Source organism: Aspergillus brunneoviolaceus (assembly GCF_003184695.1).
Source record: "Aspergillus brunneoviolaceus CBS 621.78 unplaced genomic scaffold BO95scaffold_51, whole genome shotgun sequence".
Classification (NCBI taxonomy): Eukaryota; Fungi; Ascomycota; class Eurotiomycetes; order Eurotiales; family Aspergillaceae; genus Aspergillus; species Aspergillus brunneoviolaceus.
In genome coordinates this window covers 35,781-62,258 of record NW_020290781.1, presented here as the reverse complement: position 1 = coordinate 62,258, position 26,478 = coordinate 35,781, and the positions used below count along the sequence as shown (strand labels likewise).

Sequence of the window (26,478 nt, the reverse complement as noted above, 5' to 3'; positions counted from 1 at the left end):
TGTCGTTAGACGTTAGACGGTCGGTCGAACTAATACAGAAGTGGCAGTAGTCCTTTCCGACAGGAGATCGTAATCATTGTAATCATTGTAACGAACTCAGCATGAAGCTAAAAGAGAGGATCATGGATCAGATGGGCTGGTACGGAGTACCATTTCGAGGACGGAGACGATCATTACTCTCCGGATCCTCGTGGAGGTGATGAGTGGGTGAATGCATGCAGACGAGGACTAGTGGGAAAACCAATTCTCAATCATTCTGCAGGGAGACTTGGTGAAAAGATTGATGCGATGCTCGAGTGGTACTGGTTCTTAATTCGATGAGCTAAGGATGATAAATCAGTTTATTAGATTCAAGGAAACCCTGGACACTTACCAATCTCCAATACCATAACTACGGAATACGGAGTAGGTGTTTGGCAGATTGGTTTCTCAAATTGATATTGGGGGTGTGGCTAAGTAAGTAATGGAAGATGAATAGTGATGAAGCCAGCAGTAAGATTCGTGGATCCGACATTGCGATTGGAAGAAGATACCCTCATAAGTGGGAGAAGAGCAATCAACGATACCTGAGTTAGTACTCCGTGGTTTGTGGATGTGTGGGTGTCAAGAGGGGCTCGTCCCTGTCAGGCCGAGCAGATAAGGACTCGACAAGGGAGTCCGTGCCTGACTGGTTTGTTCCCCATTCCGTGCCAAGTTTGCCAACCCACCATCTACGGAGTACACCCTCAGAAGACTTGAAGTGAATCACGCACTCTTCTTTTACTTTTCCATTTATTTTTTTTCCTACTTGCTGACCCAACCACCAGGATTCCTCGCATTATCGGATTTTCAGGGGTCTGTTCTCGATTAAGGAAGTAGACTTTGGGGTCTTAAGACATGCCTGCTAGGTACAGTACGGAATAATGCCGCCGTGCTTCAACGAAGAAACATGCTGACTCGCCTAGGAAAGAAGAACATCGGTCTACCCCGCCATTTCACTGTTGTTTCTGACTGTCTGACATGTCTATCCTCGGCCATCCGTCCTCATTCAGGCACATCACGCCGTGGATTTCTTTTTTGGACCCCACGGTCCGTTCGGCCGGTCTACAATTAGTGGCCCCTGCACTATCCAATGTCATCCTGCTTACCGACCCGCTCTGGAATCGCCAGAAGTCCTTGTCCTTGGGGTCTGGTTATCCGGTGATAGATGACAGGGTATGGAATGCAACATGCAGCTAGACGGTCCGATGCGCATCCAACACGTTGTTCCACACACTATGGAGTATAAAGTAGGAAGAAGATAGAGCTACAAATCACGGCTCTACTGAACGATAAGGAACTGGAACGGAACAATAGGGTTGACGGCCCCGTTCTAGACCCCAGGACTGCGGCGGACGGATCACTTTCCGCTCGCAAGACCCACGGGAGAGGCCCATTTCCCGGTGGCTTCCGTGCAAACACCACCTGGCAGCCACCTAATCATCCAGCGTGCTAATTGGCAGACGCACAGCATAAAACCTTGGGCAGAAGAGCCTAAGCAGCTATCCATTTCTCATGGCACGATCCAGGCATGTCAGCCTACCAAATCGGCAATTAAACTCTCGATATTTACATCTAGAGACACAAAATGTTCCAAACGATGCGCAACATTGTTCCTCGAAAGGTGAACAACCTGAAATCCTCCGGGATCGTCAAATTTATTTTCGACACAAATCCGGCTTCTAATCATGTCAAAGAGCCACGTTTGCTTGCACCCGACCATCGGGGTGGCTTACCTACATGGACCTATTGATTTCTTCGTTCATCACTCCAATATTTGATCAGCATGTCTCGCACAGTAAGCGGCTTGATGTTGGGGAAGATCTTATTCAATGAGTCCTGGGTCGTAATGCATGATGTGCCATCTGCGGTATACAGTTCGAAGATTGACATGAACCACTGAAAGGCTTTCTTCGGGAAATGCTGATACAGGGCTTGATGTCCAGGCAACTCGGTTATCTCGAACCCCCGGAGTTTTTCTATGCTGTCATAATGAATTTCGAATCGACAGCCTGGCGGTTCGAATTAGAAAAGTCTCTCGGAGAAAGCGAAAACCAGACTCACCACAGATCTCCTCCGCCAGCCTGACGAATTCATGCCAGGTGACAGTATCGCCGATCACACGGCTTTCTTCGGGCCAGTCTTCCATGTCGAGCATGGCGACAACATACCGGGCCAGGTCAAAGGTGTAGGTGAATGTGAGTGGAACTTCACCATCTCCAGGGATTCCTGCTGTCTTGTTTCTCAAATCTACAACGAAGATATTCGGTTTCAGGTATGATTTGAGCGTCGATGGACCGAAGTAGTCAAGAAAGATACCATTGTGGAAGACGGTCCACTGAAGATCTGACTGTCGGAGAATTTCAATTGCTTTGAAATAGTCCGCAAGTTGCGGCAAAAGCTTCACGGCACTAAGATTCATCAGCTTATGTGGCACGAAAAAGTATGCATCCACCCTAGCGGAACATACTCCTGAGGATATGGAATGGCGAAGCCACTGGGCACAAATCGCCGAGTGACTTTGGAATTGATGGCAGCTTGGATGAGGTTTAGTTGCGATATCGCCAGAGAATCTCCCTCCACGGCGAAACAACAGATCACTGTGTCGATTTGATGTGTGTCTAGCACAGCAACCAAACCGTCAACGCTTCCATAATCGACTTGAATGGTCTTGCCACCCTCGCCATCAGACTACTCAGCCTTGTCAGTAACGATGCACCTAGAAAAACCAGACATGTAATGATTACAACCTTGCGGGATAGGATAAGAGCCTCGTGCTCAGAAGAATCATTCAACACCTCCACAATTGTGCGACCAACACCACCATGGCCTCCAGCGATAGCAACACGAACCATTTTATCATCCAATATGCTCAGTAAAGCTCTCGTGAAAGACAAATATCTGCGAGGGATAAGAGCTCGAATTTATAGTGAAGACTTGGTCCGCATAGTCCTCATGTCATGGCCGCTCCACTCTGCGATACGAAAATTGCCTTTTTGGGATTAGGTTCGAAGCGCCTGTTGCAGCGCCGAGACCTAGGCTAGAGTTACCGAGTGACAACGGGGTACTGAGTACGACCATCAAATACGTACGCATTTCAATGCCTGCAGTTCTCGCTTAGACCACCCTCAAAAGCCCAATGGATATCACGCCCGGGCTGAGGAAATTTCGGATCAGTTCCGCACCAAAGAGACAGTCCCAACAGCAAGGCTTGTCTCGAAAGTCTCATACCAAGTCCCGTGGAGGCTGCCAAGCGTGCAAGAGCAGTAGAGTCAAATGCGATGAGATTCGCCCCAGCTGCCGCAGATGCTGCCAACGCCGGACGCTGTGCGTGTATGGTGACCCTCGTGCTGCCCACAGTCAGGCTAGCTTGGAAGATCACGAGCCTGTCTGGTCAGGCTATGTGACAGGCAATCATAGTCATGTCAACAACTGCTTGAATCCCAACGGACCCTGGCTTCCTGGTGGAATATCGCCAACACCCAGATCGATATATCTTCTACGGCATATTGACGGCTGCCTTGATGCAACATTGACGTCTGAAGTTGGAAGGGAGATATTCAAACAGTTTCTGCTGCCCAACTGCGCATCCATCCCAATGCTTCATAGTGCTCTCCTAGCACTTTCGGCTCGACATCTGCAGCATCTGCAGCCTGCAAGCACCGAGTACCAGAAGGCGTGCTGGCTTCATACACAGACAGCAACACGCTTGCTTAGGGAAGAGCTCGCGCAGCATCCGACAGCGTTAAGTAAGCTAGACGCTGTCTATGCCACCGCGCTTCTCCTAAACATGATCTCCTTTGCTTCGCATGAGAGACCGCCATCCAGATCTTGGGTATTTCAGCCCACTGCAGCGGCTAGGGTCAACAACCTCAGCTGGCTGTCCGTACAATGTGGACTAGGCTACTTAGCAAGAATGATGCAACAGAACCCGCAGCAAGGCTTCTGGCGTTTGAAAAATGAAAGACAGAAGCGGCTTGCGTTGGAAGCCCCGCCCGCTACTCGGCGGGATCTGCCTTTGTCTCAGACTCTGCGATGTGCGCTGGAAGATCTATGTGATGTCACTACCAGTAGCCTTCCGGACAACAACCCGTATTATATGCCCTTGAGCGTCATCGCTCCCATGCTGCAGCAAAATGAATCAAATGCCCACGGCACTAACTCATTGCTGTCATTCGGGCCTAAGATATCTGCAGCATACCGGAATCTTCTGCTTGAGCGAGATGAACGGGCGCTGCTGCTCCTGATGTTGTGGTTAAAGCTTCTCTGCCAAGCAGACGTCTGGTGGATCACTGACCGCGCCTATCAAGAGTTTCTGGCTCTCCGACACGTGTTGAGCTGCAGTGCCGATCTCCGAGTACAAAGCATACTCTCCCTTTGCGAACCAAGCCGTGACAGAGTTTCGGTTACGCTTTTCACTTGAACTGATTGAGAGAATCTCAGAGGATCACCATGAAGGGGATGCTCACACCAGTGCAGCAAGTCGCTGGGACTGGTGTGCTTGGCAAATCAATGAGTGAGTGTCCTCAATAAATGCTTGAATACAAATACAATGGCTTCCTTGTACTGAAGATCGGTTGTTTTGATAGAACACAAAGCCCACAGCTCATTACTCCAATGTGACCGTGATCCAAGTGACTCAGCTTCCCTGGAATCAAAAAGCTTCACATGTCTGGTCAGGATTTTGATACAGTACCACCGGGGCTGGGACAAAGATCCTTGTAGATTTTAACTCTACAGCAACCTCAGGCCAACCTCAGCCAACGTCTAATTTTGTGGCCTAAGGCAACAACAGGGTCCCGAGCAGGACTAGCGGATCGCTTGGAGCGGGTCTCAATCAATGGGTTTGCCCCATCTGGTCCTCAATAAAGCTTCAAGCTTCCCCAGCCGTTGTTCAATAGACGGCCAACGCGCAGCGATTGGCCTCACGCTCCCGTTTGGTTCGTCTCTACCTCCTACTACAGTTTCCAGAAACTTCATCATCAGCCTGGGAGCCCAATCCCAGAGGTCACCATCACAGCCAGAGACACAATGACCGCAGCGACCCAAGAAATCGAACAACTTTTGCCGAGGACACATTCGGACTCATGTCGGGCCAAACAATGGATTGGCTAGCGGACCGACAACGTGTCTATTGTCGAAATTTTCGCGGACTAAACTCTTGGTGGTACCAATCAGAGACTCTACACACTTGACCATGCTGAAGGAATGACCGGCCCAGACTCTGGTTGAGGCTTGAGCTTATTCCGCGATTGACAGGGAATAGCTCTCGTCGGACGCCATGCAGAAGGAAGCTTAGTTGTCATCGTCACGTGGAAAATACGGAAGGACAGAAGATATCGGTCATTCACTCGATGACACAAAAGCCATGTGTAGTCCGGGGTTTGAATGAGCCACGTGGGTGCAGTTCTTCGATTGTGTCATGCGTTTTCTATGCTAGATCGCAAGCATGTGGCCGCGTTTTATGCCGATCATCTTGGGTGTTTTGCCCGTGCTGGTCTGGGGGACCGCTACACTCCCTATTCCTGCAGACAGGTACCTCGTAGTAGACCAGCTGCAAGGTATTCCGGATGGGTGGATGCGACAGTCTGGTCCTACTACATATACGCCAACGAGATTCTGGTTGGCGATGCGCAGGTCCAATGTCTCTCAGTTCGAAGAGCAACTGATAGCCCGGTCGACTCCTGGCCATCCTGACTATGGCCGCCATCTGACCAGAGAGGAGCTTCGGGCGTCTATGCGCCCTTCCGACGAGGTTGCTGCCAAAGTCCGTGCATGGCTAGAATGGGAACATGTGCCGGCCGAGTCAATCGAAGATCGGGGCGACTGGCTTGCGTTCACTATTCCCTTATCGCAGGCCGAGTCAATGATGAAGACTCAATTCAGCCACTTCTACCACCCAAGGACACAAACGACAACGGTTCGGACGCTTGCATACTCTGTCCCAGATAATATCCGTCCGTTTGTTCAGCTCATCCAGCCTACAACACGGTTCGGATCTCCTCAAGCTCTTGACAGTCCCGAAACCTTTGTGCCTGTTGCGCTCACTGCAGAAGACCTCGCTGGCAATTGCTCGAGGACAGTTACTCCTGCTTGTCTGCGCCAGCTCTACGGGATCAATGATACCGAGATAACACCCGACCCACGCAATCGGCTGGGTGTCTCCGGCTTCTTGGAGGAATATGCACGGTATGACGATCTGGAGCAATTCCTTGCAGAATATGCCCCAAATCAAGCCGATGCCAATTTCTCCGTGGTCTCCATCAATGGTGGGCGTAATCTCCAGTACTCGCTCAGTCCGTCCAGTGAGGCGGCCCTTGACATCCAATACGCTCTATCGCTGTCCTACCACGCGTCTGCTGTGTACTATACTACTGCCGGGCGTGGGCCGATGGTGCAAGAGTCCGGGATGCTGACCATAGCTGACTCAACAAATGAGCCCTATCTCGAGCAACTGCACTACCTGCTTGACCTACCAGATAAAGATCTCCCTGCGGTTCTTAGCACCTCCTATGGGGAAGAAGAGCCGTTTGTACCCGCAGCATACGCAGAAGCTGTCTGCAACCTCTTCGCGCAGCTGGGGGCCAGAGGAGTATCTGTCATCTTCAGCAGTGGTGACTGGGGGCCCGGCGATGCATGTATGACCCATGATGGTACACGGCGGACTCGGTTCCAGCCCGTCTTTCCGGCGTCGTGTCCGTTTGTCACTTCGGTGGGCGGTACGGAAGGGACGAAGCCCGAGTCTGCCATATCCTTCTCCGGAGGCGGCTTCTCGGATATCTTCGCTCGACCTTCCTATCAGGATGCGGATGTCACGGGCTATTTGCACAGCCTGGGGAACCTGTATGAAGGACTTTACAATCCACAGGGACGCGGCATCCCTGATGTCTCCACCCAGGCCAATAACTTTGTGCTTCGGGATCATGGTGAGTGGATGAAGACTGGGGGCACTAGGTGAGATCTTCCTTTCCTTAGTCACTAGCAGTCACGAACTCGGGATTGACTGGAACTGTAGTGCTGCGGCGCCTGTCTTTGCCGCCATAATCTCTCGACTGAATGCAGCGCGTCTGGAGCAGGGCAAGTCCACACTGGGCTTCCTGAACCCATGGCTATACTCGCTCAAACAGAGGGGATTCACGGATATTGTCGATGGAGGATCGGTTGGATGTGACGAACCCACCGGAGCGCAAGTACCGTATGCCGGATGGAATGCGACTCCAGGCTGGGACCCGGTGACGGGGCTGGGCACACCATACTATGAGACTCTGTTGGAGCTTGCATTGGAAGCTTAGCCACTTTAGTCAATTATTAATCTCTTCAATGTCTAACAAAATCCCTCTTACCGTTGTATTATAGTAACTAAGAGAGGGCTGTCTACCTGCCCTGCCAGGTCCAGTAGATATTTCCCAATCGGGTAAGATGCTCTAAGCACCAACTACACGTGACCCGTATCTCACCGCCCGGGGACAGCTCTTCCCGGCAGTTCCAAGCATCAACGTCAACGTCCATCAGCCCAACCCTCGTCCTACGTATAACACCTCAATCCTAACCTCTCAATTTACCAGTCCTCATCATCACCCTCCACAGCTCAACCACCGACCATCCAACCCTCACGTCCAGCACCCCATCCCGCATCCCTAACCCTCTCCTCCCCCCCTTCAACCCCCCAACGAACCGGCCCAAAACCCCAAACCCCAAAGATGGCCACCGACCTCCGCACCCTCATCACCCAGCTCCACAGCAGCCTGAGCGCGCACAACCTCGAAAAAGCCAGCAGCATCCTCACACAAGCGAAGCGCACGCTCCTCCAACAGAACGCCCTGATCCCCACCCCGACCACACCGCGGGAGCTGCTCCCGCTGGCGCGCGAGATCCTCGAGCTCGGCGCCCTCGCCGCGATCCGCCAGACCGATGCCCCCGGCTTCACGCGCTACTACCAACAACTGCAGCCGTTCTACGATCTGGAGCGCGATTCCCGGGAAAGCAACAGCAGCAGCAGCAGCAGCAACAGCCAACGCAGCAAGATCACAGGCCTGTACCTGCTGCTCCTGCTGAGCATGGGCGACAGCACGAGCTTCCACACGGTGCTGGAGGGCTTGGTCGAGGAGGCCAGCCTGCAGGGCCGGAGCGTCGAGGATGACCCCTTCATCAAGTACCCCGTGGAGCTGGAGCGGAATCTCATGGAAGGGAGCTACGATAAGGTGTGGCGGGAGACGAATTCCGAGCGGGTGCCCGGCGAGGATTTCGGGTTGTTTTCGAGTGTATGTCTCCTCCCTTTTTTTTGGCCGGCATTCTTTCTTTAGGGGAGGTTGAGATTGGTGCAGTGTGCGTGCGCTTGCTAACGTGATTCGTGTGAGGTATATAGGTCCTCGTGGGTACGATCCGCAGCGAAATCGCCGATTGCTCCGAGAAGGCGTACCCGTCGTTGCCGATCTCCAACGCCAAGAACCTGCTCTTCATGGACTCGGAAGGCGCGGTGATCGAGTTCGCCCAGCAGCGGGGGTGGGTGCTGCGCGACGGCCGCATCTATTTCCCCGTCGAGCCCGAGGCGGCCGCCCGCTCGGAGAAGGATATCCTGGTCGCGAGTGGGACGATCATTGAGAATGCGATCGGGTATGCGCGCGAGTTGGAGACGATTGTTTAAGGGCCGTTTTCTCCTGTGGAGTGAGGTGGTGTAACTTAGACAAAGATTCCGGGGGGACGGCTGCATCATTTTAATGAGGATTACTATGCCATTTTTCTTCCCTCTCTCCTGCGGAGGGTAGATGAGTATCTCTTGCAGTATACACCTAAGCATTCACTATATTATGATTTATCTATTTATATCTATCTACACCCGAACCCGCCACAAACAGACCCGCCGATCATAGAAGCTACTCGACAAACAGAGGATCTCCTGCGTTTCCGGCATATCGCTGCTGCGCACAGGTAGCTCATACCCGCCCGCCGGCTTCCACACATCAGACGCATAGTTCATACTCTCATGCTCCGTGAACTCTGCCAGAATCTCCAACTCCCACCCGGACTCCGCGGAGGGGCACCGCACCCGCACCACCCGCGTCCCGCCGTGCATACAGCTCGCCAACACCAGCCCGGTCCATCCCTCGTCTACCTCGTCTCCATCCACAGACTGTGACGTAGACGACGACGACGACAGAAGCTGCAGCCGCCACACGCCCCCGCCCAACCCTATCTCCGCGAGAACCTCCCCGCGTCGAGTGGCGTGGTACACTCGCAGGGACTCGTCGTAGCTCCCCGTGAGAATGATGGGGCTGTCGTCTCGGAGTGGAATGGGCAAGGGGAGGATGGAGGTGACGCCCGCGGTGTGGTGGCGGGCGCGGTCGTGGTGGTCGAGCAGCGCGGCGAGGGGTTGGGGCTGACTGTCGTCCGTCTCTGATGTGGTTGTGGGGTTGGTGTCGTAGCGGCGGGTGTGGAGGGCGCCGAAGTCGTTTCCGGTGAAGATGTAGGGGATTTTCTGCTGCTGCTGGTCGGGAAAGGTCGCGAGCGCGGCGAACCAGACTTCGATGGCCTGCGAGGCTGGGAAGGAATCGAGTTCCGCGATCTGGGGTGGTGAGTCCGGGGTCGGGCCGGGGGTATATTGGAAGATGGTGGTGAGGCTGTCGGAGAAGGTGACGGCGAAGGCGTCGAGGGGGGTGGTGTCAGCATTGGTGCTGGGGGTGGGGGATGGCCAGGTCGAGGGCGTCCAGGCGAGAAAGAGGGCGGGGATGGAGGGGTCTTCGTGGACGGAATGTGTGAGCAGATGGGTTAGGGTGGGTGGTTGATCAGCATTTTGGCCAGGCGTGAGGCGGAAGAAGGCGACAGAGCCTGCGCTTGTTGCGATGGAGAGGAGGGAGGGATCGCGTGGGTGGAAGTGGAGGTCGAAGACTGCGTAGGGAAGAGGAAGTTTGGAGAGCAAAGTGCTGGTTGGGGTTAGTTGCCTCGTTCTTAGGGTGATGCTGGCAGGATATAGAGAAGCTTACAGCTCGTTGGTGGATGGGTTTATGCGCCAGAGCTGCAGAGAGCCAGTCTTGGTCTGTTTGATGTCGGAGTCATTTGCTTCGTCTTTCTGTTCGGACAGCAAGTAGGTACCGATGATGCAGCAGTCGGGGATTGCGGGGCAGAATTGCAGGCAGCTGGGAGGTTGATCGAGAAAGACAGTAGTGTTGGAGGCAGGTTGCTGCAAGGGAGGAGGCGGAGAGTCTGTCATGTTGCAGTGTTGGGGTAGCGCTCAATGGATGAGTGGGGGAGGTTGCAATTGAAGATATTTTGCAGTATAAAAAGATACGGAGACAATCAATTAGTGTGTAACAAGCAGCAAGTGGAACATGGCAAATGGTAAAGAATGGAGTAGCTGTATAGAATGATTGGTTGCATAGGATTGGCTATAGAAGTATAGAATAATGGTGGAATGGAGTCTAAAGGTCTGATCTAGAAGCATACACGAGGATCCTGTGAACTAAATTGGTGTGGGCTGATTGACTGATTGACTGACTGATCGATTGATTGATTAAACTCCCTATCTTGTTCACACCTCATCATCATCCACCCTCTCTCTCCTCTTCTCCTCTCCATAGTCATTGTCAGTATCTGACTCTTACCAAATCGATCTATGACACTCGTTCAATTCCACCACTTCAATTGCAAGAAGTCCTGAACATCTCCGCCCGCATGTCGTCATACTCGCTGTCCTCGAGTACTTCCTCCTCCCCCCGACCTCTCGACCAGTCCCAAGAACAATCACAACAACAAACTCCAACCCAGCAACACCAGCACCACAACAACCACCACCACCAGCAGCAGCGATCCTCCTCCCTCCATCAATCAGCAGCCTCCTACTTCTCCTACCCGGTCACCCACGTCGTCTCAGGCCTGTACCGCCGCTTCACCGACCCTCAATCCACCCAAAACAGCAACAACAACAACAGCAACAAGGACAGCAGCACGATGCGCCGCCCCTGGCACTCCAACACCACGCCCACCGACAGATCATCCACAACCAACACACTCTTCACGCCCGTCCGAACCGCCTCCCCCTTCCAACCCCCGCCACTGACCCCTCTAACCCTAACCGATCCCTCCAGCCACCACCCCGACAACAACCAAGAAGACTACCTGCTCACGCGCTCGCTGGCCGAAGAGATCCGGCTGTTGGTGCCCGCCCGCCTCCAACTGTGCGACACCTGGCGCCTAGCCTACAGCCTGGAACGCGACGGCGCCTCGCTGTCGACCCTGTACGAGAACTGCCGCGCCATCTCCCAGCGCAGCCCGCGGGCGGGCTACGTCCTGATCATCCGCGACGCCTCTCCCTCCCCCTCCACCACCTCATCCTCAACAACAACAACAACAACCTCCACCAAAAATAATGGCAGCACTGGCGCCGTCTTCGGCGCCTACATGACCGACCCCCCGCACCCGGACTCGCACTACTTCGGCACGGGCGAATGTTTCCTCTGGCGCGCCTCGGTGCTACAGCCGCCCTCGACCGCCCAACTCCTACAGTCGATGTCCACGATCAACCACCAAGAAGAAGACGCCGCATTGGCCGTGCTCGAACGCGCCGGGCTCCCGTTACCGCCCAGCGCGGACACCACGCACGCCGGGCGGTCGACCACCCTGCGGAGCCGGAGTCCCTTGCCTCGTACCAGCGGAAACTTGTCGGTTCCTGGGACGGGTTGTACCCCCCAGAACACTGGGCATAGTAGTGGGACGGCGACGCCGGAGCAGATCCGCTTCAAGGCGTTCCCCTACAGCGGCGTCAATGATTATATGATGTTCTGTGAGACGGGGTTTTTGAGTCTTGGTGGGGGGTGAGTTTTATGTCTCCTCTTTCCCCTCCCTGTCTTTATCAAGTTGCGAATGGTTTGGATTGGACGTGCTAACAAACTGGTGGTCTAGGGATGGGCATTACGGGCTCTGGGTGGACTCGAGCTTGGAGAAAGGCGTCAGTGCCGCGTCTCAGACTTTTGGCAATGAGCCGCTCTCGGATGAAGGCGTCAAGTTCGATATCCTTGGGGTAGAGGTTTGGTATGTCGGTTCTTAGGGTCGGGCGCGCAAATGAGGCCCCCGGTTTTGGGTAATCAGGTATATGTGTGTGTCTCCACTCGGTCATTTGTAGATTGATTGCTGCTGGATTATAACAAAGGGGGGGGATCATGATCTGCGGGCAGAATGGTCTATAATAATCTGAACATTGACCCGGCCAGGTGGCATGAATCAGGGAAGGGGGTTTGGTGCGCGCGAGGCAGATGAAATGCCAATCGGGAATTAGTATAGGCAGCGCCCACTACAGTACTGTGGCACTGCTCGAATAATCCATCGTCATCTCATAATTCGTGTACTTTGAATACCACTACATAGAGCTACCTAGGAGAAGTATCATCGTCGCATCATTCGCCATTCCCAATCCCACCGTCAGAGATTTCCATCAAGACATTACGATCCGTGATGTTAAGCAGGAATGTTGACACCAAACGTGTAGAAGGGACAGACTCAAAAAATAAACAACACAGAGGGGTATGCAATGCGATAAATCGAAACAGGAAACCACCAAGTTAGCATCAATACGGCGAGTTGACAATGTCGTCCCGGCCCAGACGACTACCCCATTGCGTACGGCGCCGAGGGGTCATGGGCAAGGGACCAGCGATACTCTCACGCGTCGGCTTCAGCAGACTCTTCTTCGCCACCATGTTGACTTCGTTGGGTAGCGCAACAATGACATTCTTGTCCGAACCGAAGCGGAAATTGTCGGCCATGACTTCCTCACCGTACCGCTTGATGGTGTAAGGGTCCTTGCGGCCAGCGATGACCTTCTTCAAGCTCCAAGTGATGATGAAGGGACCGGTAGCGGTAACGATCGACGTTTCCTGTGAGTCAACACCCGTGTTGAAGCGAGCCTGCGTGAAAGCAATTGGTTTCTTGGTCTCGTGCTGGAATTGGGCGACATGAGCGGGCTGCAGACCCAAACGACGCGGCTGCGGCTTGGAGTCTTTGGCGAAAGAACGCTCAAAGCCTAACTTGCCCTCGTTCTTGCCGTCCTTTTGCAGGGCGTCGATGAGCAGGAGATAAGTGCGGCATGTAGCCAAGACCCAGCGACCGTCGGCGGACACATCGAGACCAATAATAGGCTCACCCAGCGCAGGAATATGAGTCTTAGCATTGATACCAAGTCGGTCAAACATGCGGATATCGCCCTTGTTAGACGCGACGGCAATGTATCCCTTCTCCGTGGTAGCCACAGAGGAGAAGTCGTTCTTGCTGGCGTATTGCTTCAGCTCAGACTCCACCAACTTGTTTCCGGCCACACGGGGATCGACACGGAACAGAGCATTCTTCGAGGCACCAATGAAAGATTGAGCGGATGTCATTTGAGAGAATTTCTAGGCGCAAAGTTAGCGATCATTCATCATTGAATCACAGGTACTGATGTGGGTGTTGACTTACACTCTCCGGGGCAAAGGTGTGCACGGGGATGTCATCATGCACCTTCCACTCGTCCACAATTTTGCCGTACTCCAAGTCCATGCGGTAAAGAGAGTTGGGGTCATCGCTGTTCTGCAAGATCATGTTGGAATCTTCGGCGTGTAGCATGACCTTCTTCGGGCTGAAAAGCTTGCCACTTGGAGTCTCAACCTTGGAGATGTTGGTCGAGAACTCGAGGTTGTTGTTGGGGGTGTGCTTGAACACGCCGATCTTAGAACCACGAACCACGAACGAACGATCGTGCTTGTAACCGACGGCCAGTTGCGAGTTGACATTGCCATCATCTTCACGGGTCACCACATCGTCTTCTTCCTCGTCGGAATCGTAGTGTTCGCTACGCTGACCGTCATCCTGGTCCTCTTCTTCGGACTCCTCTTCCTCCTCGGCCTCAGCCTCGGCTTCGCGCTCCTCAGCGTCCTCCATGGTCAGATCCTGGAAGGCGTCCAAAACATACTCCTTCTCATTCTCCTTGACCTTGGCCCACTTCATTTCGTTCAGCTGTTCCCACAGCGCCTGCATGAGACCCTCTTGGAATCTCTCTTCCGTCTCTTGATCATGGAAGCGCAGGAGCCAAGAGTAGGCTGAACCGTCCTCGCTGTAGGCGTTGAAGATGAAGGACAAATATTCAAAGTTGAAGACAGGGTTGATATCAGCGACGACTGCCTGGCCAAGCCATTCCTTGTCGTCTCCACTAATCTGGAGCCAATATTGCCAGTCACCAACCTCGGAGACTGTCGCGGTGATATTGGCATCTTGCTGTACAAAAGTTCCAGTGGGGAAATCGAAGAGGTGCAGTTCGGCCTTCTCTTGCGCGAGAATCTCCCGGGGCTCAGGTTGCGCAGCCGACGGCGGAGCAACAGTCGATTCGTCTTGAGCAGCAGGCTTGATCAGGCCCTTCGATTTGGAATATTCCACGTCCCTCGCCATGGCAGTTGCTGCGTCGGGGGAATCGATCGAGTGGTCGCGAGACTTGGTGGGCGAAGAGATGGGACTTGCTGACGGGATAGGCTTCTCCTCTTGGAATGAGAACTCTTGCAGCTCTTCCCGAGTAGCCTTCTGCGAGCTTGTTCTATACGTCCGCTCGTACTGGCACTGAAGGGCGGCCAACTCAAAGGTGGAAACCTTGTCCGCCGGCACAGACGCGTCGCAGACAAACTCGAAGAGATCACCTACGTCGCCACTGAGGTCTCTCCAGGCCAGAATCTTGGCACCACCTTCGCGGACCTCAGAACGAAAGTGAAGGGCTTGGTCGAGCAGGAAGACCTTCTCGTCTTTATCCAAGCTGTCACTGCCTTGCTCGTCGTCGTCTTCAGCAAGCTCCTCTTCCCCTTCCTCGTAAGCACGTTGAACGACGAGTTGATATTGAAATTCTTGCCCGGTGCGTCTGATGGAGGCAGCGGCGTCCTTGAAGATGAGCTCTGAGTATCCCTTGGGCGATAGGGGGCGGACAAGGTACAGTTGTCCCTGAGGAATTTCGATGATGGATTCTTTGGAAGTGTCTCCGAAGAGGTACTTGCTCACTGAAAAGAAGAAGGGTAGATGGTTAGCATGTGATGGTGGAGGGATGATGTCAAGAGATGAAGAGGTGACCGGGGAGAGGGAAGGAGGGGTCGATGGTGGTGGGGTCAGGTGAATGAGGAAAGTGAAAGTGTCTGATCCTGAGCCTAGACCAAAAGCTAAATGAGAGGAACTTACCATTGCGGAGCATGAACATGGCTGCAGCTGGCCGGGCGTCGGAGCAACAGCAACAGGTTGTTCGTTCGGGTGATATCAGAGGGAGGGGGGATCCTGTTGCTAGGGGAGCAGGGGTGTTGATCAATCCAGGTGCAAGAGAAGTAGGAAGAGAATAGATCACTGGCGTTGCCGAGAGTGAAGAACTTCGTAGCAGTGGCAGAGAACAGTCAACGGCAGGCTGACTCAAGCCAACTGCAACTTGTGAGTGTGGGATGGCAGGCGATGCCTCGTTGTGAGTGAGGTAGAAAATAAAATGTTTTGATTTCCGCTGTTGTTTTCTGCCGTCATCGAGTGGCAACGGCTGTGGCGTTGATCGATCTGTGGCTCGGGTGGCGGTGCATGCCAATCATGTGAAATTTCATCATCAGTCACAAGTAACTTACAGTACAGTACATACATTACATTCCCATGGTTCTAGCTCCAATCTAATTGCCCTCTTTGGCTTCTACTGCATCGTTTTGTTCCTCCTGCTCCTGCTCTTGTGCAACAGCATTTGCTTCCTGAATAGCCTTAGCCTCTTCTTCGGCATCTTTCTCCCCCTCTCCCTCTTCTTCCTCCTCTGCCTCATCTTCTCCATCCTGCGGCTCCCCCGACTCATTGACCGACTCTTTCAAAGTGCCGCCTTTGCGCTGGGGAATGACCTCCATAAAAGCCTTGCCCCAGTCGCCCACCTCCAACCACTTCAGCATGATCTCCACCACATGGTTCGTAGCCAAGACCTGACGGGAGGCCATCTGGATGTATTCGCCGATCGGCAGCTTGGCCGTCTTGATCCCCCGCTCGACGGCCTGTTTGTAGCAGATCCCCTTGTGGCGGTTCTTATCCACCAGTCCGCCGATGATGTAGGTACTGAACGGCTTCAGCTCCGTCAGGGTATGCGGACTGTCGCTGCTCAAGTAGACAATCTCGCCGTCCTCGGGTTTTGTGTCGGCCTTGTCGGCAAAGACGCCCTCGAACCGGCCGCCGTCCGGCACGACCATCCACTCCTTGGCCTTCTCCGCGGCCTCGACGAAGTCCTCCTCCAGGAAGCGGATCCCCTTCCAGTTCTCGTACGTCTTGGCCAGCACGGTGTCGAACCGCTGCTTCAGCAGCTTGTTGAACGAGGAGACCACCAGGTGCGACCGGAACGGCGCGCGGCTGTTGTCCGAGTACGACCGGGTCAGCTGCGAGCCGAGCGAGATGCGCTCCTTCTCAATCATCAGCTCGTCGAACCCGCAGTCGAGGATCAGCGTCAGGGGCAGCAGGGTGCCCTTCCGGAACCGCGCGGGGGTGCGCTCGTGCTCCTTGCGGAACTCCGCCTCGCGGCCCTCGTCCTTTGCGACCTGGAGCTCCGCCCGCCGGCGCTCCTTGCGGGCCTGGATGCGCTCCTTCCGCTTGACCTTGCGCTGCTCGCGCCCTTCCTCCCACTGTTCCCGGCGACGCTGGCGCTTCATGGCGCGCTTGGACATCGGGGCCGTCTCGTCGCTCGGGTCGCTCGGGGCGCCATTGTGCGCTGTTGTTGTGGTGGTGGTGGCATCATCATCGTTATCGCGGGTTTCGACTGGGGCAGTTGAGGGTTCCGGCACAGGAGCCGACTCCGCCATCGTTGTGTCCTGTTGTGGTAGTGGTGGTTGTTGCGAGTCGTCGTGGTCGAGCTTGACCAACTTTCTGGGACGACCGTCTTCCTCCATTTTCTGGGAAGAAAGAACTCTTCACAATTGAGACAAAGCCCAGCAACAAAAGTCTCTCAAGACAAGCGTCCTCCAAATAGACACTGTAGATATAGTATGTTCTCTCGCCAAACCGGCCCAGCTATCCAAGAAATCCAAACTTCCGCTGTTCATAAACGGAACAATCGACAATGGCTTCAAGAACAATTGATCAATGAAATTCGGACCGCCATGGGGGGAAAGGAATACCCCACCAATAAGAACCCAGCCAGCCCGCATTACCACACCCGCCGCCCGGCACGTGACCATCACACTCTCCCAACCTCAAACCACCAACGGCATCATATCTCCAAATCGAAGCTCGGCCCGGCCGTACGGTACGACTCACCTGAACCCAAACTAATCGTCTACCCCTCTCCCAACCGATCACCATGCCTCAGGACATGCCCCCCGCTGGGGGCTACCACCAGGTGCAATACAAGGTGCGATTGACCCCTCCAAACTTCCCTGGGATATCAGCGCCAACCCCGGACGCAACCGATCGATTGCTATACCATCGATTCAAATCCCCCCTCTATATCCCAGCGCGTGCAACCTCCAATCCCCACGGACTCCAAATCTCCGCCCCCTACACTCCCCAATCTCAGCCCAGCAAGCTAACGCCTCCCTCAATGGAAACAGCGCAACGTCCCCGTCCGCGGCTTCCGTCCCATCGTCTACCTCGCCGGAATGGTCGGGGCCGTCAGCTACGGTCTGTACAAGCAATACTACTCGATGCGTGAGATGCAGTACGTCCAGTCCACCCTCCCTCTCCTTCAGCACCGCAATCCCAACCCCTCGCCAGGCGGAGAGACAGAAACAGAAACAGACAGCTTAGACCAAGAAGAAGCGAAGCGAAGCTAACAACGATCCCAGCGAACTCGGCCGCGAGAAACTCTGGGGCCGCCTGCACATCATCCCCCTCCTCCAGGCCGAGGAAGACCGGGATCAGGTCCGTCGCTACTACGCGGACAAGGCCCGCGAGCAGGAGCTCTTCGGCTCGGAGAATCGGGTGTATAACTCTGACCGGTACGCGTGCGCCCCCAACCCCCTACCTCTCTCTTTTTTTTTTCCCGGTGTCGAATATCATGCTATGGTTCATGCTATGAATATGCTATGGTTAATGCTTCGGAAAACTAATAACGAAATACACCAGCTTCGTCCGCCCTACTTTCGCCTATACCCCTTCGCAGGTTACTGAGTAAACTGAAGTTTTTTGAGAATCAAATACCAAAAAAATTTGAAGACAGTTTTTCTTGCTTCATGGTTTGTATTCGTTGTGTACTGTACTGTACTTTACTTAGGATTGCGAGTGTGGTTTGTTTTTTTAAAGTTTGTTCTCGTTTTTCCAAAGAGGTAGTTTCGACTCGTTGCGTCCTGGGGCGTAGCGGCGACAGAATCCTGAGATTATGAGATGGATCTTGGTTTATGCTCAATTGGGATTATCCGCCTCCACGTGGAGAGGTGAAGCCTTCGTAGCTGGCAGAGTAAAAGGTGGGTTACTGCAGCGTTCATACGAGATAAGTGACATCAAGTTAGCCGTCGTGTCGTGTTCGAGACACTGGCTATCGGCAATTATACTATGTGATCTCAACTCGGCTACTGCTGTTTGCGCTTGCCCGAATTACCTTGGCACTTCTCGCTCCCTGAACCCCAGGTGGCTTCAACAAGCTGTCTATATTCTTAAGTAATAGCTATGCAACCCGATAAAGAGGTAGCTGTAACGGCAGTGGCCGTACACTACCGCCGTACTATACAAAGGGGTAAACCGTGAAGCGGTCTTACCCCAAAAAAATCTATAAACTGTGGGATCCTAACCAAACAAATCCGCCACCCCGGACAGATCCGGTCCGTCGTTGATATCGACTTTCTGATTCTGCTGGCCCTCCATCTCACTCGTCATGTATCTCTCCTGCAGGGCACTCCGCGCTTTCCGGCGGTCCTCGCGCGAACCCAAGATCTTGCCTTGCTCAGCTATGCTGACGCCTCTCAGACTCTCTAGAAGATCCAAGATCAAGGCTCTTTGCTGTCTTGCGGCAGTTGACCTTACCAGCGCGGCCTCTGCATTGGCCACTCGCTGCTCGCTCATGCCAGGAAGGCTCAAAATCACTGCGCGCGGGGTCGGGCTGCTCGAGCCGTAGAGTACCCAGATAGACGCAATGAGCTGAGCAAGATCTTTCTGCATGTCGACAAAATAGGGCTCATGCACAGACGTGATGCAAGCCTTGAGTACCTCGGAAGAGATGAACTCGCGGATGGTGATTGTGGTAGGTGTATTGTTCGGAGGGGCAAAGTCTTGCAGGATGGAGCGAATGACACGGGTGATGATGCTGCAGCAACGGGTATCGCGCATACGAAGGGCATGGGTGCAGAAAAGCATAACTGGCTCAAATATCTCAGGTGAAGAAAGAATAAAATGCCGGATGGAGTCCGAGAGTGCCGGTGCAGGCTGCAGAGCGCTGGGATCTGCTAGCTCGTCATCAGGATCTAGATTATTCTTTAGCATGCTTCTAAATATTCAACGCTCTTTGACTTACCACCACGCTGAGGATCGAGCAGACTGGCTACCATGATCACCGCAGAATACGTCAACTGGCGCAAGATACTCTCGGACTTCATCTCGTCAGTCAGGTCATCAGACTCAGCAAGTCCCTCTTTTCTCTGTTCAATCAGCTCCCATTCTGATGTGACCTTCTTGTCGATGCTGGTAAAGAGGGTGGCCAGCATTGGAGGCAGAAAGTTGCTTCGGAAGCGAACCGGGCAGTCATCAATCAAGCAGCGTGAGATATTGAGAAGAACAGAGAACTGATGAGAGGAAAGGTGGACAGAGTCCTTGAAGAGAGCTTGTGAGAGGGGACCTGGAAGTTCTGCGAATCCATAGAAATTCTCCCGTAGTCGGCTCATGCTGAACAACATTGAGTAGCACGCTTCACGCACAGCTCGAATCTTGCCTCTCACAGATGAGGCGAATCCTTCGACTGAGCCACGAGATGCAGTGATCTTAGCATAAAACTCATCACGACTACCAGTGGAAATCCCGGCTTGCCAAAATCTATCGGTCAATATGCGTTCCACAACCGGCGCCATGTCTGCGGGCAAGCCCTTCCAGTTGCCGGGATTGTGGAACGCGTGAGCATTACTGACTAACTGTAGAAGCGTCGGCAAGATGATAGGAATAAGATCATGCCATACATTGCAAGCAAGCTCATATGCTGGTTCAGACCTTTTGAGCTTATCCGTCGAGACGGCCAGCATCGTCTTGGTACCTCTCAAAGGTAGTTGCTGGAACTTCCTAGTCATTTCTTCCTGAATGAGCTTACCCTCATTGTCCAGAGGAACAGAAGACCAGTCTTCAAGTTTTTGAGCCTGTCTGGACTGCATATATGCTCCGACATTCTGTAGTCCAAGCATAGCACAGAAGCCCTCGAATGTCGAGCTCACAGTTCGGAATTCTTCCTCCTGCCATGCTTGCTTGATCGGCTCCACGAAAGACAGAAGACGAGACTGGCGAAGGTAGGGTTCGACATTATTCGCCCGTTGCATGATGATAAGCAGGATGGAAGTGAGCTCCATGTGAAGCTTATCGTCTACCCGGTTGGCCATGGATATCTCCTTGATCTTGGGTTCCAATATGTCGTAGAACGTAGAGAAGTAGTCTGCGTAGCGCATGGCCAACCGCCGGAGCTCATGACTGGCCAGACCGTGAAGCTCCTTGACTGATTCCGAGTAGACGGGATACTCTGGCTGGTCCGGGAGGCGGGTCATCAAGATGTACTCCAATGCTTTGAGCGCAAAGCTCGGGGTCTTGTCGAGAGCTCTGGCGGAAATATCGACAATGAGCTTGATTACTCTCTGTTTCAAAACCGGATCTTCAAAATTACGCTGCATTAATTTGAAAGCCCACGCCTCCAAGATCTGTTCCAGGTCGCTGCGCTTCTGTTCATCTTGCTGAGGCATCTTTCCATGAGCAGATACCCATTTGTTGTACCCTTTTAGCGTTGCTTCGACAACCGCAAATTGCGTATCGGCCCGCATAAGGGGTATCGAGGTCTTTGAAAATGACTTCACGGCGAAAGGTTCCACGCCGCTGTAAAGGTTGTCTAGGTTTCCGTCAATTCCGGCAAGTATATGAGGTATGGCATCCTGGGGTCGCTTCTGGACGATCGTTTCGATGATGGAGGAACAGTATCGGCGATAGTTCCCGACAAACGCGTGTCTCTCGGGGATTGTGTCAATGTCCTCATTAAGGAACATCACTGTAGGATTGTCGGATTCTGCAGGCAGAGATTCCCAGCGAATGAGGCGCTCAGTACAAATACTCAGCAGCGAAGGGATTAGACCAATAACGAGGTCCGTGTTTCCAATCCTCTCGGAGGCTATCAATTTAGACCACACATGAAGGACAGGGATCGAGATTGTGAGACTTTGATTTTGGATGACAGTAATGGTAAGATGAAAGAAGAAAGGTAGGTCCATGCCCTGTGCGCTTTCTAATGAGAATGCCTTCTCTTCGAGAAATCCAGCGATGTACGAAACCATCTCGGAGAGCTTTTTGCAAATAGTATACTTGGTGTCGTCCACATCGTCTGGTCCCACAACTGACCATTCGTACAGCTTCTGCAGCACACTGAGCGCTTGAGTCTCGTACATGAAGTGTACCAAGGGCTGGAATCCTTCAATCTCAACGTGAGACCTGCTGTACAGTGCATGCAGAGCTTCAACAGCCGCCAAGAGCACAAGCTCGTCATTGCAGGTGAAGGCACTGGCAATGCAGGGGACACAGTTGGACGAGAGTACGGCCTTGGGGATTGCCCATGTCAGCAGGGATTTGAGAGTGGCAAGCGCTTTCAGTGCGGAGTCCCGGGCCTGCTTCGAGTTCTGGATGTTCCCGATACAGTCGTGCAGAAAAGCGCAAATGCGAGACATCCATCCCTCAGGTCCGCAACGCAGCTCAAGATTATCCTTCTTAGGATGGATCTCCTCGAAGACGGCCAGGGACGTACAGATCTCGACCATAGCCCGGTTTAGGTCCGTGCCACGCAAGGATGATACGGTATCTTCACGATAGAAAATGTCCTCCGACAGAGTTTCAAGAATGGATAGTACCAATTCCTTATGCACGAGGCTTGCATTCCAGAATTGAAGAAGCGTTTCGTCCATGGAATTCCAATCCAAGCCCCAGCTCCTCTTGGCGACCTCGGCCCACAGTTGCGGGATCTTGTTGCGAATGTAAGCAGGATCTTCAGGTCGGATCGACTCCGCCAACTTCAGAACGAGGTCCCTGATAGCCGAAATCTGGTCTTGAGCTTCAAAGGAGGTGTGGCGCAAGACATGATCCAACAAACCCAGACCGAAATAGCGGACGAGAGGATTGGTCTGCTCGGGAAGCGCAAGCATATAACCATTGTGCGCTGCCGACTTGCTCTCTTTTTGGGCCTCGACAAAGGTCAAGGCTTCTCTGCGTAGCTCGTTGGTGGAGGACGGGTTGTGGATAAGCTCCAAGGCGCGGATGATGTCGGCCATGCGGCCCTCCGACAGATCACCTTCGGCGGCCATGGTTGATGTGGGAAAACAACTCCTTCGCTGCTCTTGAAATAAAGACAATAAAGAAAAAGCTATGATTACCTTGACAATTGCTGAAGTGACACTTGCAATGTTCTCATTATCTTTTAGATCCCTGCAAAACCTCCTGCTGGTTCGTTTGGGAATTCCCAGACTTCCGTGGTGGAAGCGGAATTGGCTTGAGCAAACTTTTTGACAACTGGAGGGGGAAATTAGTTAAGGGGAGGTAATAATAGATTCCTGCCCGCCGGGACTTTCAGCCACGAAGTCAGCGATGCTGTTTGGCGCAAGTGGGCAACACTGAGTAATCGCTGAACACACGGCAACCGCCGTTTAGGGGAGGGGGTGGGAGGGCAGTTGCGGCTCAGTAAGGGAGATTCCCTGCGAGGCGCCGATGTTGTTCTGCCTAACGAGAAGTGGAGTGCTTATAGATGGTGTTTTGGTGTTTTGTTTCTTTGATTTTTTTTCCCTTCTTCTGTTCTTGATATATGATTTGGGACGAATAAATAGACAGTAGTAGTGACAAAGATTCAAAGAGAGACAAATACGGAGTGAGGAAGTGGGTACTGTATTAACCACCACACTTGAAGCTTAAAGAAGAGATTTGGAGGGAAGATTGGAAAGTACGGGAAGAGCGAAAGAGAGAGGATCAACAGCAACAGCAACAGTGAGTGAATCGATACGGCGGCAGCGGCAGATAATCAACGCCCGCCTTACCAGGAGAATTTTCCACGCGCTCCCGCTCCAATCACCACATCGGTTCATCCATTTCCCCCGCCAGTCCTCCTCACCGCTTCCTGGAGGGTTTCTTATCGATAAGCAAGCACCAGTACACCCAGCCTGACTTCTGTTTACCCCCCCACACACCACAGAACATCATCTTCTATCTCAAATGCCACTCACGGGTGCATGACTATTCAACTTATGATTGCTGAATTCATATTCGAGTAATTATACTATCATGACTTACTCGATCCAAGATCTCAGAAAACAAATGTGACAACAACAACCACAAAATGCGCTCGCATGTCAAAGAAGACAGAAACACAGAACCCACGCCAGCTAAGGGCACTCACATCACGCTGCATCCGCTGCTCTGGCATTGCTCTAGGTAGGACAGTTCATCACTCGACGATGTGGCAGACTCGCCGGGCTTACGTTTGACCCCCTGGATCTTGATGTCGTGAGCCCCCGCCGCATGCCACCAACGCAACCGTTGTACCTTGACTGAGTTGACCTCATCCGAATCAATGGTCCATTCTCCGCTACTGACAGAGACAACAGTGTGCCCTCCAGGGAAATGGAACTCGGGAAGGTAGATCTCAGTCGCAGTCTCCTCGCTTAGTGACCTTTCACTTCCAATCAGCGACAGCGTGAATGTGCAGTTCTTAAGGTCGAACGTGTATTTCGAAACTAGGCCGCTGGTGAAGATCGGACTCGGTCGGATGAAGGCCTCTGCCGCACGGAACCCAAGTTTGTCCTCGTTTGACTGACTGAACTCCGAAGTGATAGAGGGAGCTGACAGGGCACTCTTCAGATTGTCAGGCCCTATCGACTGGTGCTGAATACTACCCTGACTTTCGGAGTATGCTGGTGAGTGAGGGTCGGTCTCTACCCGAGAGTCAGTTTCCAAGTCGGAGTACTTCCCGCTGGGAAGCTCGAAATCATCGACCGAGTAGATCGATAGGTCCTCTCCGTTCCAGTTGTCGCCCCATTCGTGATTGTTCTGCAACGGTGTCAGTCTCAATTCACTTCACTCAACGTAGTAGTTTCACTGCTCGCTTACCGTGGTCGTATAAAGCCACAATGTGAAACCATTCGCCGTACTGCCCTCCAGTGCAAAATGATTGGCGTCCATAGCGCTGACCTGACTACTATAATCACCCGTCTTGTAGGCATTTTTGTCGTCCATGTCATAAGGAATGCCGATCTCTGTAAAAACCATGGGGTGGGAGCCCATGTATTTCAAGCTCTCGTCCCTTAGAAACTTCAACTGATCACGCAAGCAATTGCGAATCGCCGACTCTCCGATCTTGATGGCAAAGGCAGGTGTGAGGTACTTGCCACGAAGTACCCCAATTACATCCACATTGTATAATCGATTCCTAGAGTGGTCATGGTCAAAAAACGAAACGCGCGGAGAGACACGGCCAATTCACTTACCAGTGCTTCGTCAACAAAGTAAGACCATCATAGTAGTGAGCTGCATGCACCATGTTAGGGTCATCGTCCGCGGTTCCCTCTAGGTCGGGCGGAACCTCCATGACAGGAGGTTGACAAAACATGATTGCATCCGGCCACACGCTCCGCAGAGCATCTCTATAAGCCCGGTAATGTTCCATAAAATATGTATTGGTGAAGACGTCGTAGTTTAGTGGTTCACCTGTTCGAGGATGCTTGGCGAAATAGTCCTTCCGCAGTAACTGGTCCGATGACGGATCCCATACACCATGCTGAGCCCATAGACATTCTCCCAGCTTCCAATTCGAGTCTCTCTTCCAACCATATTTCTCGTCGTCGTAGTCTTCTGGCAACCAAGCGATTTCGCCCTCTGGGTCCACCAGTTCTCTGCCGGTCTGATGAGGGCCAAAGCCGCCAAAAGCCCAGGTCGTCTCCTCACATGCGCGTCCCGACCCGGTGAGCATAGCCTGGAAAGCAGTAGGCGATGTGCCCAGTTGGAGTTGCTGTTCAGGTGGGATCACAGAGATATCTTGGAATCCAATCAGACCTCTGTGAGGTTCATTCATGCTCTCCCATCCAATGACCACTTCGCTTTCGATATCCCCAGCCTCATGAATCTTTTCAGCAAAGTACTTGCATGCCGCAATGAAGTGGCCCTGCAGATAGTCCTGGATGTTCATGCCATCTATGATGGCCTTGGGGGCAAAGTCCCGACCCGCCCAAAATAATGTAAACATGGTCTGGCAGACCAGACGTGTGTAGTTGGTACTCCATATCATTTTCGGAAATTCGGCCGGGTTGTCGTACGTGTTCTGCACCAGGGCTGCTTCGGTCTTCTTGAACGATCGAGGGTTGAATCCTGCCGCATATAGAGTCCAGGCGGGAGCACCAGATCCTCCTGATAATCTGCACCACTTCACATTGTTAGTCGGAATGATGATAGTAATCCGGCGAGTCACGGAAACCTACCACATCCTGATGTGGATCGAGGAAGACAAAAAACTTGTACTGTTTTGCGATACGAAGGACTTCGATGGTGAATGCAATCCATTCGTCGTCATATCTCCAGGGCCCTTCATGCTCTATCGCCTCCCATGTGAAGATGTATCTTATTGTATTGTAGCCCCACTTGCGTAGTCTGGCAAAATGGGTGTGTGCATCGTCAAGAGAAAAGGGTCGGCCGACGAAGGAGACATTGTCCGCATCGAAGAAGCTATCGGAGACATAGGAAGGAGTGTCCGGATTCTTGGGGAATTTCGACTCGCCGGCGACGTTGATCCCTCTCAGGGTTATTTCCCGATTGTTTGCATCTTTAAATGTTTGACCGTCTATTCGAAGTCGATAATGGCCCATTTTCTCTCAGTCTCAACGCACGATACCACAGCCAATGATGGAAGTAGATGAACGGGTGTTCGCGGATGTGCGAGCAGGGCAGAACAATGCTGGAGAACGTCAAGACAATGTGACTTAGGCTGATGACTGGTTTCCAATCCCACTCGGCGGCAGCACTTCAAATAGTTCAATCGCTAAGAGACAAACATCAGTCATTGCAAACTGACTGGACCAAGTGAGGTGTCGATCGTATCCGCGCTAACCTTGCAGGAACAGCTGGTTGATGGCGGCGACGCCAGTCACAAAGCCAACGGTACAACGGTAACAGACTTGGCGCCGGGGGGTCAAGTGAATTAAAGAAGTTATCTAAGTCCCAGGGAAACAAACAAGCGTCAAGTTGGTATCGACAATTTCCTCTTCTATGGGTTGACTGACATGTGTTAACAGGCAACAGCGAAGACAACTCCTGTAATTGACTATT

General features: G+C 52.9%; 10 protein-coding genes across 10 annotated transcripts; 4 read left to right on the top strand and 6 right to left on the bottom strand.

Moving 5' to 3' along the window:
• Positions 1-1,764: 1,764 nt before the first annotated feature.
• BO95DRAFT_367846 (NAD(P)-binding protein) lies at positions 1,765-2,873 on the bottom strand (the record flags this gene model as incomplete). The annotated part of the gene is made up of 4 exons (XM_025582801.1): positions 1,765-2,030; positions 2,083-2,429; positions 2,489-2,709; positions 2,769-2,873. 4 exons carry the CDS (start codon positions 2,871-2,873, stop codon positions 1,765-1,767), a joined length of 939 nt encoding a protein of 312 aa, XP_025440222.1.
• BO95DRAFT_201923 (Zn(II)2Cys6 transcription factor) lies at positions 2,800-4,683 on the top strand. The gene is made up of 2 exons (XM_025581038.1): positions 2,800-4,534; positions 4,608-4,683. The coding sequence occupies exon 1, from the start codon at positions 3,158-3,160 to the stop codon at positions 4,439-4,441; it is 1,284 nt and encodes a 427-aa protein (XP_025440221.1). The 5' UTR covers positions 2,800-3,157; the 3' UTR covers positions 4,442-4,534; positions 4,608-4,683.
• Positions 4,684-5,467: 784 nt separating this feature from the next.
• On the top strand, positions 5,468-8,662 carry BO95DRAFT_454786 (subtilisin-like protein; the record flags this gene model as incomplete). The annotated part of the gene is made up of 4 exons (XM_025588282.1): positions 5,468-6,972; positions 7,034-7,208; positions 7,719-8,279; positions 8,384-8,662. 4 exons carry the CDS (start codon positions 5,468-5,470, stop codon positions 8,660-8,662), a joined length of 2,520 nt encoding a protein of 839 aa, XP_025440220.1.
• Positions 8,663-8,813: 151 nt separating this feature from the next.
• BO95DRAFT_444861 (uncharacterized protein) lies at positions 8,814-10,385 on the bottom strand. The gene is made up of 2 exons (XM_025586988.1): positions 9,999-10,385; positions 8,814-9,938 (listed from the first exon to the last, which is right to left on the bottom strand). Exons 1-2 carry the CDS (start codon positions 10,223-10,225, stop codon positions 8,849-8,851), a joined length of 1,317 nt encoding a protein of 438 aa, XP_025440219.1. The 5' UTR covers positions 10,226-10,385; the 3' UTR covers positions 8,814-8,848.
• A 164-nt stretch (positions 10,386-10,549) lies between these two features.
• BO95DRAFT_444860 (putative oxidative stress response protein Oxr1) lies at positions 10,550-12,362 on the top strand. The gene is made up of 2 exons (XM_025586987.1): positions 10,550-11,825; positions 11,914-12,362. Exons 1-2 carry the CDS (start codon positions 10,687-10,689, stop codon positions 12,056-12,058), a joined length of 1,284 nt encoding a protein of 427 aa, XP_025440218.1. The 5' UTR covers positions 10,550-10,686; the 3' UTR covers positions 12,059-12,362.
• Positions 12,333-15,467, bottom strand: BO95DRAFT_516131 (uncharacterized protein). The gene is made up of 3 exons (XM_025591800.1): positions 15,196-15,467; positions 13,462-15,020; positions 12,333-13,397 (listed from the first exon to the last, which is right to left on the bottom strand). The coding sequence occupies exons 1-3, from the start codon at positions 15,212-15,214 to the stop codon at positions 12,576-12,578; spliced, it is 2,400 nt and encodes a 799-aa protein (XP_025440217.1). The 5' UTR covers positions 15,215-15,467; the 3' UTR covers positions 12,333-12,575.
• Positions 15,468-15,618: 151 nt separating this feature from the next.
• Positions 15,619-17,071, bottom strand: trm10 (tRNA (guanine(9)-N(1))-methyltransferase). Its single transcript, XM_025586986.1, has one exon. It carries the CDS (start codon positions 16,902-16,904, stop codon positions 15,660-15,662), a length of 1,245 nt encoding a protein of 414 aa, XP_025440216.1. The 5' UTR covers positions 16,905-17,071; the 3' UTR covers positions 15,619-15,659.
• A 141-nt stretch (positions 17,072-17,212) lies between these two features.
• Positions 17,213-18,431, top strand: BO95DRAFT_418014 (putative NADH-ubiquinone oxidoreductase subunit GRIM-19). The gene is made up of 4 exons (XM_025584438.1): positions 17,213-17,365; positions 17,565-17,671; positions 17,799-17,951; positions 18,079-18,431. The coding sequence occupies exons 1-4, from the start codon at positions 17,315-17,317 to the stop codon at positions 18,125-18,127; spliced, it is 360 nt and encodes a 119-aa protein (XP_025440215.1). The 5' UTR covers positions 17,213-17,314; the 3' UTR covers positions 18,128-18,431.
• A 304-nt stretch (positions 18,432-18,735) lies between these two features.
• Positions 18,736-22,478, bottom strand: BO95DRAFT_367795 (karyopherin MSN5; the record flags this gene model as incomplete). Its single annotated transcript, XM_025582798.1, has 2 exons — positions 18,736-19,409; positions 19,460-22,478. The coding sequence occupies 2 exons, from the start codon at positions 22,476-22,478 to the stop codon at positions 18,736-18,738; spliced, it is 3,693 nt and encodes a 1,230-aa protein (XP_025440214.1).
• A 982-nt stretch (positions 22,479-23,460) lies between these two features.
• Positions 23,461-26,464, bottom strand: BO95DRAFT_444853 (sterylglucosidase 1). The gene is made up of 5 exons (XM_025586985.1): positions 26,261-26,464; positions 25,635-26,191; positions 24,648-25,579; positions 24,271-24,589; positions 23,461-24,210 (listed from the first exon to the last, which is right to left on the bottom strand). Exons 2-5 carry the CDS (start codon positions 26,016-26,018, stop codon positions 23,557-23,559), a joined length of 2,289 nt encoding a protein of 762 aa, XP_025440213.1. The 5' UTR covers positions 26,019-26,191; positions 26,261-26,464; the 3' UTR covers positions 23,461-23,556.
• Positions 26,465-26,478: the final 14 nt, after the last annotated feature.

Excerpts from the sequence above, each read along its gene's own strand:
- BO95DRAFT_201923 (XM_025581038.1), top strand. The coding sequence starts at position 3,158 with ATGGATATCACGCCCGGGCTGAGGAAATTTCGGATCAGTTCCGCACCA.
- BO95DRAFT_444861 (XM_025586988.1), bottom strand. The coding sequence starts at position 10,225 with ATGACAGACTCTCCGCCTCCTCCCTTGCAGCAACCTGCCTCCAACACT. Across the intron at positions 9,939-9,998 it reads AACCCATCCACCAACGAGCT|CACTTTGCTCTCCAAACTTC; the intron begins GTAAGCTTCTCT and ends AACCCCAACCAG.
- BO95DRAFT_444860 (XM_025586987.1), top strand. The coding sequence starts at position 10,687 with ATGTCGTCATACTCGCTGTCCTCGAGTACTTCCTCCTCCCCCCGACCT. Across the intron at positions 11,826-11,913 it reads TTTTTGAGTCTTGGTGGGGG|GGATGGGCATTACGGGCTCT; the intron begins GTGAGTTTTATG and ends CTGGTGGTCTAG.
- BO95DRAFT_516131 (XM_025591800.1), bottom strand. Across the intron at positions 13,398-13,461 it reads ACACCTTTGCCCCGGAGAGT|AAATTCTCTCAAATGACATC; the intron begins GTAAGTCAACAC and ends CTTTGCGCCTAG.
- trm10 (XM_025586986.1), bottom strand. The coding sequence starts at position 16,904 with ATGGAGGAAGACGGTCGTCCCAGAAAGTTGGTCAAGCTCGACCACGAC.
- BO95DRAFT_418014 (XM_025584438.1), top strand. The coding sequence starts at position 17,315 with ATGCCTCAGGACATGCCCCCCGCTGGGGGCTACCACCAGGTGCAATAC. Across the intron at positions 17,366-17,564 it reads ACCACCAGGTGCAATACAAG|CGCAACGTCCCCGTCCGCGG; the intron begins GTGCGATTGACC and ends CAATGGAAACAG. Across the intron at positions 17,952-18,078 it reads CGGGTGTATAACTCTGACCG|CTTCGTCCGCCCTACTTTCG; the intron begins GTACGCGTGCGC and ends GAAATACACCAG.
- BO95DRAFT_444853 (XM_025586985.1), bottom strand. The coding sequence starts at position 26,018 with ATGGGCCATTATCGACTTCGAATAGACGGTCAAACATTTAAAGATGCA. Across the intron at positions 24,590-24,647 it reads ACTTTGTTGACGAAGCACTG|GAATCGATTATACAATGTGG; the intron begins GTAAGTGAATTG and ends TGACCACTCTAG. Across the intron at positions 24,211-24,270 it reads TGTGGCTTTATACGACCACG|AACAATCACGAATGGGGCGA; the intron begins GTAAGCGAGCAG and ends ACACCGTTGCAG.